The sequence below is a fragment of the Lissotriton helveticus genome, chromosome 3_1 (genome assembly GCF_964261635.1).
Source record: "Lissotriton helveticus chromosome 3_1, aLisHel1.1, whole genome shotgun sequence".
NCBI classification, from domain to species: Eukaryota; Metazoa; Chordata; class Amphibia; order Caudata; family Salamandridae; genus Lissotriton; species Lissotriton helveticus.
Genome location: NC_136061.1, coordinates 586,291,109 through 586,307,906, shown reverse-complemented (window position 1 = coordinate 586,307,906; position 16,798 = coordinate 586,291,109). Strand labels below are relative to the sequence as shown.

Sequence of the window (16,798 nt, the reverse complement as noted above, 5' to 3'; positions counted from 1 at the left end):
GATTAACAGAGGCACCAGGATAACAGCTAGACTAAACACACAAGGCAGGTGAGGGCAAGATTTGAGCAATTAGCAGGGAGAATGAAACAGAGAGATAGAGAAATGTGACAGAGGCTGTAGGACTCTTGAGGAGTGAAACGAGTGAGAGGGAGTGGAAAGAAGTTAAGAACAGAATTTCCAGGATCTGCAGAGGGGACAGAGAAAAGAAGCGGGAGAGAGTCGAGCAGAATAAGAGAAAAAGAATAGACTGACAGTGAGAACATTGGGACCATGGGAGACCAAAAGGAAGAAGGGGGAAGAGAGACCCCCATGAAGACCACAGACAGCTGATTCTAGAGACACTTAAAAAATGGGGAAGAGTATAGATGAGAAAGCAGGAACAAGAGTGTGAGCGAGGGAGGCAGAGAAAGCACCAGAAGGGACAGAGAAGTAAACGAGAGTAGGAGATGGACTCAATGAATACAGGGAGTTCGGGTCATACTCATTTTGCATAGTGGCAGCAACCACCACAGCCCGCTTGGGGCTAATTGCCGAGCGAATCAAGAAATTGGGCCGGTGGACCTCAGGCGCTTACAAAGGGTACATATGGCTGGCAGGTGTCTGAGTTTTGTTTATCTCCTACCAGGTCCACTGTGGGGTCGGTGTGAGGTGTGGATCGCGCGGCATTCTAAAATCGCATTGACGCAATTCTGGGCATGGGCACGCAAAGACTTTAAAAAAATATACGGCTGAAGAACATGGAGGTGACATGGCTGGGGAAATCAGGCATGAAGTGGGACCAGATGCTCCCAGCAGTACAGGAGGCAATGCGGCGAAGAGGGCTGCTGGATGTAGTCTTCATTCGCCTAGGAGGGAACGACCTGGCAAGCACTAGAAGGAGAGAGCTGCTGGGGGCAATATCACTAGGGCTGGCGGCAATGGCCAGGATAGTACATCCAACGGACATCATATGGTCAGAGTTAATAGCTCGACTGGTATGGAGAGAGGCTATTGATCAAGAGGCCATTGACAAATCTAGGTGTGAGATGAAAATTACAATGGCAAGAAAATGCGGGCCAATGGGTGGGGCTTCGCACTGCATTAGCTGTTCCACCTTAGGTCACCAGGTTACCACACAGAGGATGGGGTACACTTAACCAGGGTGGGCATGGATATGTTCTTACTCAATATAGTCGTAGTTCTGGAGCAGCTGGGTTTCACATGAAGGAGCAAAGGGGGAAGCTGCCACCAATCAGGGAACCATTGGCAGCATGGCGGAGGCAGCACAGAAAGGTACCCATAGACAAGAGTAACATAGGTTGACGAGCTGCTCAAACAGTATCCATGGGATGCCTCACAGCAGGGACACGGGGGAGCAGGTGAGTGGTCAGCAAGGTTCCAGGGCAAGTGGACAGCACTTGCAGCCCTGGCCGGGCCTGAGGGCCGCCCACGAGGTCAGTAGCAAGGGAAGCCTAGAACCGCAAACACTGCGATACCTGCATAAGCCGCCACCGCGTAAAGTTAGTGCTGGGTTGTACTGAAAAAATGTGAAGTATAACAATAAAACATGGGCTTTCGAGTAACTAACCAATACGTTGCAAAATAGATGATCCATGTTTTCAAATAATAAACTGCAGCATTTTATGTACCATAAACAGTTGCCCTTCTGAATGATGTGAGGGGAAAGGGGGTGCATTGTCTAGCCGAGAAGGAGATGGGAGAGTGAGCTCGCACGCCTTGGAGGGTTGTGGCGTGGGACAGGGAGGTGAAGCGCGACCAGTTAGGGACCACGGGGAACCCCTTCCAGTGGTGGGGACACACACAAAGGTTGCGAGGTGGAAAGCCCGTGAAAAGGGTCGTGCAGCGATTGGGCACAGGATTCAAGCATGCGAGCCGCCGAAGAGGAGAGCGAGGGTGGGGTGAGAAAGGTCAAAAGGGAGGGCACGGCCCCTTTTGTTCGCAAATGACCTCGCCTTGGAAACCCACCCACACACACCAAAGAGTACGGTAGTCGCAGATGGGCTGCTGAGTCTGACAGTGTCCTTGGGATGCCACATTGCAGGGATACGGTGAGCAGGCGAGTGGTCAGCAAAGTTCCAGGGTAAGTGGAACAGTACTGGCAGCCCGGGCCGGGTCTGACGGCCTTCCACAAGATCGGTAGCAGAGGAAGATTAGAACCGCAAAAAATGAGATACCTGCAAAAGGGGCCACCGCTCAGTTAGTGCTGTCAGCCAGAAATGGAAGCGAAAACGAAAGGGGACAATGTTACTGACAATGAAGTATAACAATAAAACATGGGTTTTCGAATGACCAACCAGTAAGTTGTAAAATGCATGATGCATGTTTTAAAATAATAAACTGCGGCCTTTTATGCACCATAAACTGTTGTCCTTCTGAATGATGTGAGGGGAAAAGGGGTGCAATGTCTGGCTGAGAAGGAGAAGGGGGAGTGAACTCACACGCCTTGGAGGGGTTACAGAAAAGAAAGATTTTAATTAATTTTAACACTTCATGTTGCTGTGAACTGTGAAAGGCCCAGTGGTTATGTTGTCTGCAGCTGAACCAGGATACCAAGGGGCAGATGTATCAAGATTCAATTTTGCGATTCCTAAATAGCGATTTTTAAGGAATCGCTATTTAGAAATCGCAAAATGGAATGTATTAAAAAAATCGCTATTTTTTTGCGATTCCTCACACTTCCTTATTTGCGAATTCGCATTTTGCGAATTTGCAAATAAGGAATATTTTCCCATGCATTCCTATGGGCCAGGAGGCCCATAGGAATGATTTTGAACTAATTCTCAAATTGCGAATTCGCAATTTGCTAATCGCAATTTGAGAATTATTTCAAGGGTGCAGGGGTGTCTGAAAGACACCCTGTTGCACCCCTGAAATGTACATGTATGTGCATATGGCGCACATACATGCCCCATGGGCATGTGTGTGCGTCACATGCCACCTTTAAAAATGCAAAATTGTGCATTTTTTGAGGACTTCGCAAATTACCATCAACTACAAGTTGGTGGTAATTTGCTATTCCTTAACAAAAATTTGCAAAAAAAAATGCTTCATACATAGCATTTAAGGAATCGCAAAATCTGCGATTCCTTAAATGCTATGGCAAATTATGGAATCGCAAATCTTTGCGATTCCTTAATTTGCAAATTTTTGATACATTCTAAAACATGCAAAACAACCATTTGCGAGTCGCAAATGCCGAAATTCTGCGAATTTCGGCCTTTGCGAGTCGCAAAACGATTGATACATCTGCCCCCAAGTCTTAACTTTGGCTTTCTAAACTGTTCGAATTGCATGATCCTACAAAAATGATGCACTAAAGACACTGTTTGCAGCACGTTTTGCATGGTGCTGCGGCCAGCCTCTCCCTTTGCAGTGTAATGCATGCTAACAGTGGTTGCATTGCAAAGGATTTTTTTATTTACAAAAAGTCCAAATCTGCTCTACTCGTAAACATTAATTAGAAAGGAATCCGATTCCGAATCATTGTACAAATGAGTAAATATCGACAGCTTGGACTTGACAAATGGTTGCCGCATAAACTCGGCAGCATTAACCATTCCATACTTAATGAACGAAAAAATGGTCAAAAAGTATCCGTGCATTTCCTTGAGAATTGCAACACCATTTATCAGCCAGCTTTTCCTTGCAACTCTGAAAGAATTTCAATGCTTGCTTGTTGAATTGTAATGACCATTGCAATTTGGAACTGTGGCTATGAAAATACAAAGGGCCTCATTTATGAAAAGTGACGCAGCGCTGCGTGAAAACAGCGATGCGTCACTTTTCACTGCGCCCTCCTTGCAAGACAAATGATGCGTCATATTTACAGTATGACGCATCAAGGAGCAAGGAGTTACAGAAACATCAGTATTTCTGACGTATCTGTACGGCACAAAAGTGACGCATTGCTGGAGTGTGTCACAAAAGTGACGCAACTCCAGCAATGTGTCCTTTCACATGGGGCAAGCCCCATGTGAAAAGGCCTGCGTCAGTCTTACGCCTGCTGTGAGGCAGGCGTAAGAAATTGACGCATCTGTGTCCTAGAAGTGGCGCAGTGAAATCTTATAGATTTCACTGCGTCACTTCTATGACCCTGTCCTGCGTCAGAACGCCCCCCCGCATACATTATACCTTGCGTAGGTATAATGTAGCGCAGGGGTTTACAAAGTGACGCATCTACCTAGATGCGTCACTTTGTAAATATGGTGCAACAAGGCACATTTTTTACGCTGCTGGTGTGTCACAAAAAGTGACGCACCGGCGGCGTAAAAAGGATGCACGGCCTCATAAATGAGGCCCAAAGTTTTTAGCATAGGCCCTTACCTTGCTATGTCTCAGTTTCTTTATCTGCCAAAACAGGATTGCTTATGCACTGGTTAATCCTAGCGTTGAGTGCAACTAAAAAGCGGCAGTAAAATGTGTTTTTTGTTCCTTGAGTCTCTGGGGGATTGCATGCCGGATGCATGTAGGTGCTATCTCAGTGTGTGGGTTTCTGAAGAAGTATATGTTAGATTTTGTGTCTCAATGTACTTTGTATGCATGCTGATATGTCTTTTGTGTGGGTGGGTGTTATAGGCTTGAGGATAGCTGTGTATGTTCTAGAAAGGAGCACTGACGCATACATTCATGGATTTTTCCCATTAACATTCTTTATTGAAAGGTTCTGTGAGTGCCTATTAATTTTCCCTCCCCTCAGAAAGGTTAACTAGAAGAAGCGGGGGAGAGGGTGGGTGGTGTGCATTTGCGGGGGGAGGGGAGGGGTAGAAGAAGGCAGTTCATAGGGAAGAAGGCTACTGAAGGAAATATTTCCTGCCCGGCTTTACAGCACCACAGTTTTACTGCCACAAGCAACAGAGTGGGTGAGTCTCACCAAAATCAAGCTGCGGCCCCATAATGTGAATTACAACATGAGGAGGGAGAACGACTATCAGAGGCCTGTACGCAGGAGCCCTGCCAACCACCATCACTGCGTACAGACCAGACAGGCACAGCCAGGGCCTCACTGGAGAACCCAAAGCAGCCCTGGCACAAACGCTCAAACTAGCCCTGCTCCCATTGTGTCTTCGCACAGACTCTCTCTATCCACCCATTCTCTCTTTCCTTTTCTTCTCTCTTATAGCTTTCTCTCTAGCTTTTCCTTCTCTTTCTTTTGATACCTTTGTTTGACTGCTGCAATTAAGCTTGTGTACCGGGGGAAAGTGACAGAGGCACCAGCAGCAGGCCTGAGCTTTCTAAATCGGCCTCCAAGGCAGTCGCGGCCCATGCAGGTAAGAGCGGTGAGGCCGTGTGGGGGGTATTTCGACGGATGAGCATGATGAGGGAAAATTAAATAAATAGTTAATTTTCTCTTGTCATCGTCGATCGAAATACCTCCACACGGGCCCACTGCCCTTACCTGCACAGGCCGCGGCTGCCTTCTTGGTTTCCCTAACTTGTTTATGGAAGATTTCTTATAAAGTGTCTTGTTTTTATCATAACATATGTACTTTGCAAGTCAGCCTTACTGAACAAAGTGTGTTGCTGTATATCTTGAAGCCCACCTAAGAGGAAAGTATTGTTCATTGGCTTAAAACTGAATACAATTAATTCTGGTTCGCCCACTTCAGCAAATTGTACTATTCGATGTATATCACTTCATAGGGTCTCCTTTTCTTTGACTGTGCTTCTTTTGAGGACGTCGAAGTGATTCCGTTTAGAGTATGTTGTCAAAAACAAACAATCATCTTATGATCTGACAGAATATTACGTTATTATATATAATAATTATATTGACAATTTATATGGCGTACATCACAAAAGGAACAGTCTCTCGTGGCAACAGAATGAGGGCAACTGAAAAATAAATGTTAAAAAAGTGTTTCTTCTATAATTTTAGAGTCTTTTTTGTGTTATCTGATCTTTGTGACATTTTTTCGTAAGCTTGGCCATCTCCTTTCATACCATGAAACAGCCTTGTACCCTTGAACCTGCCCTTCTATCTTGCCACCTCTTTCTAAATTCTCCTCTTCAAATCAGCTTTCACTTCGTTCACTCTACTGAAACAGGATTTCCCATCAGTTACAGTTTGACTTCTGCTCAACTCCTCATTTCCCGTCCAGCTTGATCTGCCTTTGAATTTTGGCCAGTTGATTAGGCGATCCCTCCTCTTTGGGTATTTTGTGAAGTTTTTAGTGTCTCTTCTCCTTTCTGACAAATTGGTCTGGCTCTTCACCTTCTCTTTTCCTCTTCTCTTTGGGGCACCCCGGGACTCCATTCATGAACATTTATCTATTTTTTTAACTTTCATTTTATCTATATTTTCCCTATTTGCTTGTAGCTGAGACTCAGATTAATACATTTGTTTTTCTCATATACAGTATCTGTCACATTGTTTCTCCAACTGTCTTTGGTCTTTTAAATTCTAAGCACACAGTTATGCTCTGCACATCGAACCTTTTAGATGGGCATGCATACAGAGCATCTCTCTTCCTAATGTTCCATTAACATCTGCTCTGATGTAAATTTAAACATCATCCTTGATTCATCCTTTCACTGTCAGCTATTTTCTCTTCCATACCTTGCATTTGTTGTTTGCAAATGTCCAACTCTTATGAAGTATGTTCCTTTATCTCATTTCCTTTCCTTTATCTCATAAACTTCGCATTCGTACCCTCAATTCATTGAGTGGCTTTATGTTGAAATATCAACTACAGAAACATTGTGTTGACAAAATACTGCTGCCAAACAGTTGTGGGCCAAAATATCAAAACCATGAGTCTTATAGGTAAGTATAGATTTGCTATTCTTAACTTTACGTCCTTGAAGATATATATTCTGTAGTCAATGTTAAGGTAGAAAACGCCTGTCTTGGCCACCATTTTACCTTTCTATTCATTCTCTTCTATCTTCCTTGGCTAGCCACTGTCTACATTCCCCACAAAAATACGTTTTTTTTAATATTATAAAGCACAAATTAGGCCCGCCTACAGATTTGACTGAGTTGGCCATATCTGTCTAATCATGTGTATGCCTATCCATATCAGTGTTTCCTTGCATCTTCCTTCCTTCCTTCCTTTGAGTGAATTCATCCCAACTTCACATGTCATCCTGGGCTATTGCAGTCTTCTCTCTTTTCTTTTCATTTATTATAATTGAGGCAAGGCGTTGGGATGCCATCTTCATTGATACCTGTACTTCATTCAACCTTAAAACCTTTAAATTGAATGTCAATGTTTATCTCTTTTTCTACGCCTTTTCTACTTATTCCCTCTAATGTATCATTTTTAGAAACACCGGTACCCTGTTACTGTCTTACAGTGCCTAAACAGCACTTTGTAAAACCAACCCTAAGAATTAGCAGACAAATAAATGAATGCAATGCTATGTACATTCTCTAGCAATCATAAAACTACCACTAACAGGCAGTCTTACAGTCATGTTAGCAGATGTGCTAAAAATGGTAAAAGGCTGCAAGTATGGATGAAGCAGGTATTCCCTCTACTTTAACCTTTGACACCCGTCATATTACCTTAGACCATGAAGACAGCAGCAGGTTTATTTTCTGTGGTTTCTTCTTCTGTTCCTTCCTCTCATCCCTCAGCAATAAATAGGACCCAATAGGAGCCTAATGAAGTGCTAAGGATGCTTAAAACGTTACCGTTTCTCTGATATCATTGGGGCTCAAATTTTGCATGTTGTCACTTCCTCCACCTTGGCACTTTGGCAAATCAGTGTCCATGCCCATAAGGATGGGAAGAAGTAATGCATTAGTGCACCTAATAACTAGCGACAACCATGAGATCAGTTAGCCAGGTGGATGGTAGAGTCAACAAATTTGGGCCTTATGTGTTACAACATGTATCATAACTGTAAGAATAAAAGATCTTGGTAGTCTTTTTTTGATATCTTTATCTACGTGATGCCATCCCTCTGGAATTTTTCGTCAGTGGATACAATTGGAAAACTTCATTATTCCATACTGTGAAGACAAAAAAAGATCTACTCTAGTGGCTACCCTGCTTTCTGTGGAAGCAGGGGACTTGGGTTTAATTGTTTCTTCCCTGCTTAACAAAATTGTGTGATCCTGCACGAATCATTGTGTCTCCCAGGGCATCGGCACCCTTGTGTGTAAGCACTGCGAGTGCTGAGAGGTTTCCTTCTGGTATAAAGTGATGTTAAAAGAAGTCCTCACCTCTGTTTCCCTGTACATTCCAGAAAACCAGAGAAGATTCTGTCTCCCAGTAGAAAAGCAGAAGCTTGCTCTGGCAGCATTAGGTTATATCAGTGGATTGACAGATTGATTTGTGACACATCTTCCATTTGACGGGATTCATTCCCAAGAGTTGTAGGAGTGGGAAATGTTTATGGAGATGCTGGTGCATGACATTTCCTGTCAAGAGAGCTGCTGCATGAGAACATACCGGGAATACCTGTAACTCCCCAGAGTAAGACTGCAATAAACCCCTTCATTTCTCACATATGGATGGCACTCCTGTCTGGTTCCTCCAACTGGATAACACTTGACTTCTTGTCAAGTGGAGACAAAGAAAGAATCAGATTTCTTCATATTGTAAGGTACATCTGCAGCAGAGATACCTTCAGTTTGAATAGGCAACCGAGTTCCAACCCTACCCACCATTCAAGGCAGTCCACCACTGCGGGGTCTTTCCTGTGAGTTTGCTAGTCCCATCCATCAAATCACACCCCATATTGTGAGTTGTCCCTTGGTGCAGGAGGTAGGTGCAACCAATTTTCAATACCATGTGCAGATAAGTAAGTGACCTTAGTGGGTTTAGAACAAAACGCATTTCCAAAGCCTGTAGGTCTGTCCTTGGCATTCTGTTGCAATGGTTAGATTATCTTGGTTTTTGGATGGACGACTATACCACAAAGAAGAAAATATACTGCCACCTTTAAGTGGGAGCCATGTAATTGGAATAATTTTTTAGATTTAAAAAACTAATTTACCTTTGCATAATATTTAAATATGATGCTGTTGCAGTTGCAATTTGAACAGGCATAGAAATCCTTCACAGGAAAATATGATACTCAACAGTGAATATAAAAATAATATATGTTTTATAGTACAATTACCCGAGGAATAGTTTAAGCACAGAAGAATAACAAAAAAATTAAGGAGGATAAAGGTTAAGAAAAAAACACATTAGCAAGTAAAGTAGTCTTTGTGTTTGGAGTGAGTGTCATTTCTGTGTCAGATCTGGCAGCTCTATGGAATTACTGTCATCTATGAATACTCCCTGCGGTTTCTAGTTCAAAGGATTTTCTGTAAGGGAAAACCATGTTTCCAGTGACAATGGAAAATATAACACCGAAAATGGATAGTATTGCATGCTTTTTTCTTAGGAAAATCAATGTGGTTTTCTTCAAATTCCATAAATAATCTCAGAATAGCACAGCAAAACAAAAGATATTTTTTCTTACAAAGAAATGTCTGCAGAGACCTGAGATAAAATGTTTCCGGAGAATAGCTGGGAATAACATGTGGGTATAATGGTTTCACTGATGCTTTGGAGCTAAGTGGTCAATCCGGGTTATTATCCTGACTTCTCCACCTGATCCAAATGCTTGGTCCTGAATGTATTACTTTATCTCACCTTGTCCCTCTGGTCACTTATCTGCAAATATTGGGAGCACTTACAGATGGTGAATTAACATCAGTATTTAGTTCTCTGTCAATAAAGAGCAATCAATCTTCTCTTCCGTTACCTGCAGTTTCTGTATCAGCAGAAGTGAACTCTCCATTCATTCCATTCTCTTTCGCTCGTGGATATGAACCCTGATGGCTGCGTTCGCCGTACCCTCTCTCTTCTGGGTCATGGAATGGAAATCCGTTAGCGCTCCGGCCCATTCCATCACCTGGACTTCCTTGCTCCTTCATGTCTGGGGAGTGTGGGTGGGATGCGGCCGCAGGTAACTGGCCGGGAGCCCACTGCGGTGGCATCCCTTCATCTTGTCGGTTATCCGCCATCCTTCCGCTTCCTTACGTGCTTCCCTGAAATCACAACAGGCAGTATTGGATAAAGCCTTACTAGCATCTCTTATTCCGCACCATCTGAGTGCCCATCCTTCACCAGAGTTGTGCAAATTTGGTTAGTACAATTTTTCTAGAAAGGCAGATATACATCACGCTTATTTTACACATATGTCTCTGACCTAATCAATAAAAAGAGAAGCCATCAGTGTTTACTTTACTTTTTGCTCTTTTAGATTAACTGATCACTCTTCTCGAAGCCTTTTGTTGGATCGATCCAAAGGAGCAGCAATACAATTTTTCACGTGCTATAATTTCAATGCTTTTATGACAAAACTTCCAGGAAGACATATACGAAACAATTTTGGAAATAATAAGGCACAAATAGAGCAATACTGAAGGAATGTACATTTAAGATATTTTTAAAATAATGATGTGGCATTAATTAAAACATAGTAAGCGCCAAATATAAGATTAGGTATAGAGGTAGAGATGGATTTAAAGGTCAACATAGGCGTATATGTAGAGGTAGATATAAGAGTAGAAGTAGGTGTAGAGTCAAAGGTAGGAAAGGAAATAGAGGTGAAGGTAGTTGCAGGTGTTAAAACAGGTATAGATGCTGACATACGCTTAGAGATAAAAGCAGCAGTAATGGAGAGGTAAGCAGGATTGATAGATGGAACGTTAGGGTTAAGTTTGAGGTAACAATTAGGATTGGTGCCATATTGTATTTTTGTCATTAGTGTGGGTTATATAACATAGAAAAATCAGCATGATGAATTGCTTGTTTTGTGTTCTTCATTGCAGTTCTTTTCTATAGCATTCTTCCTTTTCATATAGATCGATATATGGAGGTTTATAGCTATACACTTTCTGCGTGATGCCTCTCACTCAGAAAACCCCACCTCCAGCTTCCAACTAAGGATTTCAGAGACATTCATAAGGTACATTTCTCCATTCTGGCTTATCACACTTGATTTAAGAAAGTTCCTGAGAGCATGCCATTTGAAAACAAGCTTTGGCAAAGCCAATAGGTCCGGCCACGGCAAGCCGGTCTTATTGTTAATTTCTATGTAAAAAAACATTTTTATTGCAAGCATGTGAGGCAAAAATAGCAAGAAAGGAAAAGCGTTGCTGTCTATATTCATGCAATACAAATTTTACATTTAAAAAGAATTAACTATTGTATATAATATCCATTGAAAAGGATCAGTGATTCCTAGCAGGCTGATGAACTTTGAATTGGTATAGAAACGCATTTTAGTTGTAATGTACATTACAGCGGAAATGGGATTCTTATTGACTCATAAAAAATATAATATTGACTTTAAACTACTGCTACCTGAAGGCAGTTTAAACACATAAGGTTGACTAAAACAAAATAATTAAATGGGATGAAGAAAGGAAAGGAAAAGGATTGGCAAAGAAAAGTATTGTTCCTTTGCATTGAAGTGCACTTCTTTTTAGGCTGATGTATACATGTGATCAGGCAAAATGCCATCATTCACAATGCCAGAGATCCAATGACTGAAGTGGGTTGCCCCATCGCCCCATTCTATGCACTGTGGTTGGTGTAAGAAAACTATGTACGACAGTTGAACAAACCAATGGATGAATTGGTCCATGAATAGGTTCTCTTTTTATGTATATATGTATGTATATTTTATTTATGCCATTAATTAGTTAATAACGTGACAGTCACCAATTTTATTAACTTTTGCCTTAAGAAGTGTATGACGAATGTCATTTTGCAGTGAGGCTATTTCAGTTAATGGTACATTCAAGCACCCCCTTAAATATATGTCTATTAACACCTATTGCACTGTGAACTGTCAGATACACATTACATGAAACACTTCTTATCTGCCTATGCTGTTCTACTGATAAAACAAATCACCGAGTGATCCCCCATGGTCTTGAAGAAGGCAGGGTGTTTTTCATATTTTTCCAAACATTGAACCTACATTTTCAGACATTGCTGACTATTGTCGCACAAAAAACTCATCTTTTAAATCTAGGTGGAAACTGTCTTCTGGCAGTCTCCATTTCCAACTGCTCTCCTACTCATTGATCAGTTTGTCAATCATTGGCGATCACTATGGATGCAATGATTTGCAAACAGCGGGCCATCTTGAATACAGATATTGTTTTGATTAAGTCTATAATTGATACACAGCAGTAATCTCTACGATTGAATTCTCTAATCTTTACCCTTATAACCAAATAATACTCCATTTCATAAATATGTGTGTTTTGTGGCATTTATCTTTCTTTCTGTAATTTATAAACATTACACTGTACCCAAATCACCCAAAAACTACATCTGGGGGACCAAACCTGTCATATTAAGTATGCCTTCTCTGAGATCATTCATTCACATAATTGAGAAAAAAGAATATAGTATTTGTGATGACAAATAGTGTATATGGAAAAAGGCATACAAAGTAATTCTTTTCTGCTGTTCAAAATTGCAGTTGTTTCTATAGCAGGTGTCTTTAACCAATGGATCACAAGCTACCAGTAGCTCCCAGACACCTTCAGGATAGCTCACAGCCTAGAGTTCATTTTTAAATGAGCATAAGGTCATATTTTCCTTTAAAGTTAAGAGAAGGCTGTGTTTATTTTACATTATTATCATCAGGCTGCACATAGCAGAGCCTGATAATGAACAGTGCCTGTCAGATCTATGACTCAGGCTGAGCCTGGAGCACAAAGGCTAGCAAGGGAAGCACTGAGGTATTTAAATATTAAATACAATTCCTTGTCAACTCAATATTGGAGCGGTGGACAAAATAAGGTTTCTGAATGCTTTTAAATGGGAGAAAATGAGAATGAAAAGTTACCTTAACAATTAGGGGAAATCTTAATTTTAATTTACTCCCATTTCAAAGTATTGCATGTACAAATAGCAGGCCTCTTGCTCCCAGTGGCCAGTAAACACTGTGAACAAGTATAACTGAAAAATACAGCCATTGTTTTTTCAAATGAGAGAAATTTAAAGTGCAGAAAAAGTTTCCATATTTTTTACATTTTTGCAGAACATTTTTCCGCACTTTAAATTTCTCTCAATAAAAAAAATAATTGTATATTTGAGTTTTTTATATATATATATTTAAAGCTCCACACAGAGTTTGCTGAAGCCTCTGAAGAAATGCTCAGGGGAGCATGAAACGCGTCAGGCTTGTAAATAGCATGGACTCTGTTCTCATCTTTCTACGCTGTTTTCCTGAAAATAAAAACGAAATTCTACAACCTACCTGAATGCTGGCTCTTTAAAGTGGGACAATCTTTGTGTTGGATTATTTACTGGCCAGTCCCGGTCAGGGAAGAGCCCTTACTACATACAAGTGGTCCAAGCTGCATTCACATGGCATACAGCAGGAATTGGCAGGCAAGGTCGTTTTTCAGGATGTCATTTGCAGCGCAGAGCAGTTTGAACATTTTCCAGACCCACTCGGGCTTTAACTTTAAAGTATTATTTTACTCTGGGAGCAGCTCACTGCAGCAAGATTTATTGAACTACCAGCACCAGCAGGCCCCAGGGGCGTCCACGCCCACTGGAGCAGGTGCAAATCATTGAAAAACTTTGAAAGCTACACACAGAGTTTGCTGAAGCCTCTGAAGAAATGCTCTGGGGAGCATGAAACGCGTCAGGCTTGTAAATAGCATGGACTCTGTTCTCATCTTTCTACGCTGTTTTCCTGAAAATAAAAACGAAATTCTACAACCTACCTGAATGCTGGCTCTTTAAAGTGGGACAATCTTTGTGTTGGAATATATATATATATATATATATACATATATATATATATATATATATATATATATATATATATATATATATATATATATATATATATATATATATATATATATATATATGAAACGATTCCAAGTATGGTGAAAGGTATGCCCAGTACGACAAGTACATACAACACAGGCTCTCAGTCATCCATACAAATATATCCCATTCATAGGCACATATGTTCAACATCCCCAAAGATCACACTCTCACTGACACACATGGCATCCCTGTGATAGTACCTCTAATCAAGGTATTTTGTTCAAATCATAGAATCTGGCTCTATCGATATTAGGCTTAAAGCCAGTGGCACTGGTTGTGGGAGTGTCTGGTAACAGTGCACGAGTTGTTTAACCTTCAGTAGGTCATGAAGATGTATTTCAAGGATCAGAAGTAGCTCTCACTACAGAAAATGTTGGAGAACCTTGTTCTATAGAATACAATTTTTGGTTACTGAGGACTTCAGTCAAAACCTTAAACACCAACATTCAGAAATGCAGGCATGTCCTGTAAAATGTTGGTGGGAGAGTATGGGGGTCATAAAAGCAGCATATGACTATGCCCCATTATTGCCATTCATCAAACGAGGTGTTGAGCAAAGAGAACTGAAAGGATTTGCCACTGGCAGGAAGCAGGGTTTGGCATTTTCTCCAGACAAGCACAATTATTTTGATGCTTTACCATAAAATCATACGGAGTCATAAATTCTGAATGAAACAACTCAACATAGTTCAAGAAAGAGCTCATGGACACAGGCAGAAATCAAGAAGGGGTATATTGGTGTGGCAAAAACCAAGAGAGGGTGAACATAGGTAACAATCAAAATGGTCCAAAGGATCCTAGAAGGTTTTATTGGGCAGAGTCCTATTTACGGATCACCAAAGGAATCATCAATTTCATGAGATGCGGAGAACTCCGAAGGATCAAGCATTATTATACTGAAAAAACTAATCTGGTAGTTTTACAGATAATATTTCAATACATGTCATTTTATATTTCACTTTCAGGGTGCAAAATTTGGACAAACAGTGAAGTGCAGCACACATTGCAAGATGCTAATTAGCATGGCTCAGCTATGCAATAAATGAAATATAATTCCGGCTTATTTGTGAAAAGATACAACAAAGTTCACGTCACGGTAGGTTGACTGATCACAAGGAGAAAATCCAATAGTCCATCCCAGTGGGACATATTTATTTATTTATTTATTTATTTATTAATAACATTTCTAACGCGCGAACAATGGCCCGTAGGCGTCTCGGCGCTGAGATTTCTGCAATATTTAACCAGAGAGGGAGAAGCTGGGTTTAATGATTAAAGAGCCAGGTCTTGATTTGTTTGCGAAAAGACCAGAGAGATGGGCTTGTTTTTATAGAGTGCGGCAGTGTGTTCCAAAGTTTAGGTGCTGACACCAGGAATCTTCTGTCCGCCCAGGTGACCGATTTGGTACGAGGAATCATGAGGTCATTTGCGGTGGATGAGCGTAGTGTTCTGTGGGGACAATAAGGAGTCAGATTTTGAATGAGAAAGGCTGGTCCAGAGTTGTGCAACGCCTTGTACACAATGCAGAGAGTTTTAAACTTTATCCTGCTTCTGATGGGTAACCAGTGTAGATCTCTGATGGTTTCCGAAGCAGATAGATATTTGGGGATCTTGCCCAGAAGCCTGGCAGCAGAATTTGACCATGTGTTGTCAGTCAACTGGTCATCATCATGACAGAAGGAATGCAGCAAACAGAGCATACCATAAATCTAAACAATATATACATTTCCTTTAGTCTCAAACAGGTTTTTTGGGGCTTTTTTTCTGTATGTTTTATATTAAAATATTTCATACCTCAGAGTTCTCTATGCTAGTTCTGAACTAATCTACGACCATTACACTGCTTCATCAGAAACCAAAGGAACCGTCGTTGTTTTAAAAATAGGTACAACCCAAGGTCCACTTTGGAGTAATAATTGGTTTAAAAGCGGTACTGGAATACTGGCAATTAAATACTTGCAAAAATCAATAAGGGGCACACCATAAGTGGAATATAAATCAAAATGGTGCACACGAATATTAGTTTCAATCAAGAAACAACACATGAACACTTTAAGTAATGTGCAATGTATTGGCTTTCGACAGCAAAACATTATGCAATATAGATTATCTCAAGATATTCAGGATCTCATTATATCTGGTAAAGCCTATATTTTCATAATGTTTTTCTACAATTCAATTCAAATAGAACCTATTTCCTTTCAGGAAACCCAAACGAAACCCTGTCTCAAAATGCATTCAAACTCATGATTAACATGTTGTATTGCTAAACCCCATCTGTTGATTTCATAAGCCCACATCTCATATTGTCATGATAGTTGTTTAGACAAGGTTACTCAGAACTTGGGCTAGTAATATCTGCCACCATTCTCCTGATCCAAGTCCCTTTTAACTAAGACCTCACTAACATAAACATATTTTTCTTCCTTTACGTTAATTAATAACAAAGGACCACAGATCTTGTCCTACTCCAGAAAAGGGAGCCTGTATCTTATTTAAGTTTTAGTGGAGCAGGAGGAGCACTGTAGACTGATGGTCCCCCCTCCACCAAACTTGCAGTCTGCCCACTCTTTTGAGGGTTGGAGAAACCACTGGGTTATCCTCGGTAGACCCTTTGTTGGCTCGACCAAGGGTAAACTTTGATCCTGTGGTACTCCCATCACAGGACTGATGAGTCACGGGTTCTGAGAAAAACTTGTAAAAGGTGTTATTTATCACACTCAATAAATACCGATATCCTGGGTATTGTTGTTTTTCCAGTGCGATGAGGGCTTATTAAGCATCACAAAGCCTGACTTTTTTGAAAGGACCAATCAAACGAGATCGAAATACCACCACTGCAGAACCAGTTGTAGCCCGCCCATTCTCAGTTCTAAAACACCAGCTCTCATCAGACCCACCCCACACTCCACTGCCAGCAGTTATTTGCTGTTTTGCTTTGTCACTGTTCCGTAGATTAGCGGGTATAAAAGGAGAGGGAGCAA

The 16,798-nt window shown here is 41.1% G+C and overlaps 1 protein-coding gene across 4 annotated transcripts in view; it reads right to left on the bottom strand.

Annotated features, from left to right (window-relative positions):
• MAP2 (microtubule associated protein 2) overlaps positions 1 to 16,798 on the bottom strand; it is a 1,143,712-nt gene that overhangs the window by 400,826 nt on the left and 726,088 nt on the right. For all 4 annotated transcript variants that reach the window (XM_078680559.1, XM_078680562.1, XM_078680563.1 and 1 more), the window contains one exon: positions 9,706 to 9,991. In XM_078680559.1, the coding sequence (XP_078536685.1) occupies positions 9,706 to 9,967 (262 nt within the window). In that variant the 5' untranslated portion in view covers positions 9,968 to 9,991. The remainder of the gene's footprint in view (positions 1 to 9,705; positions 9,992 to 16,798) is intronic.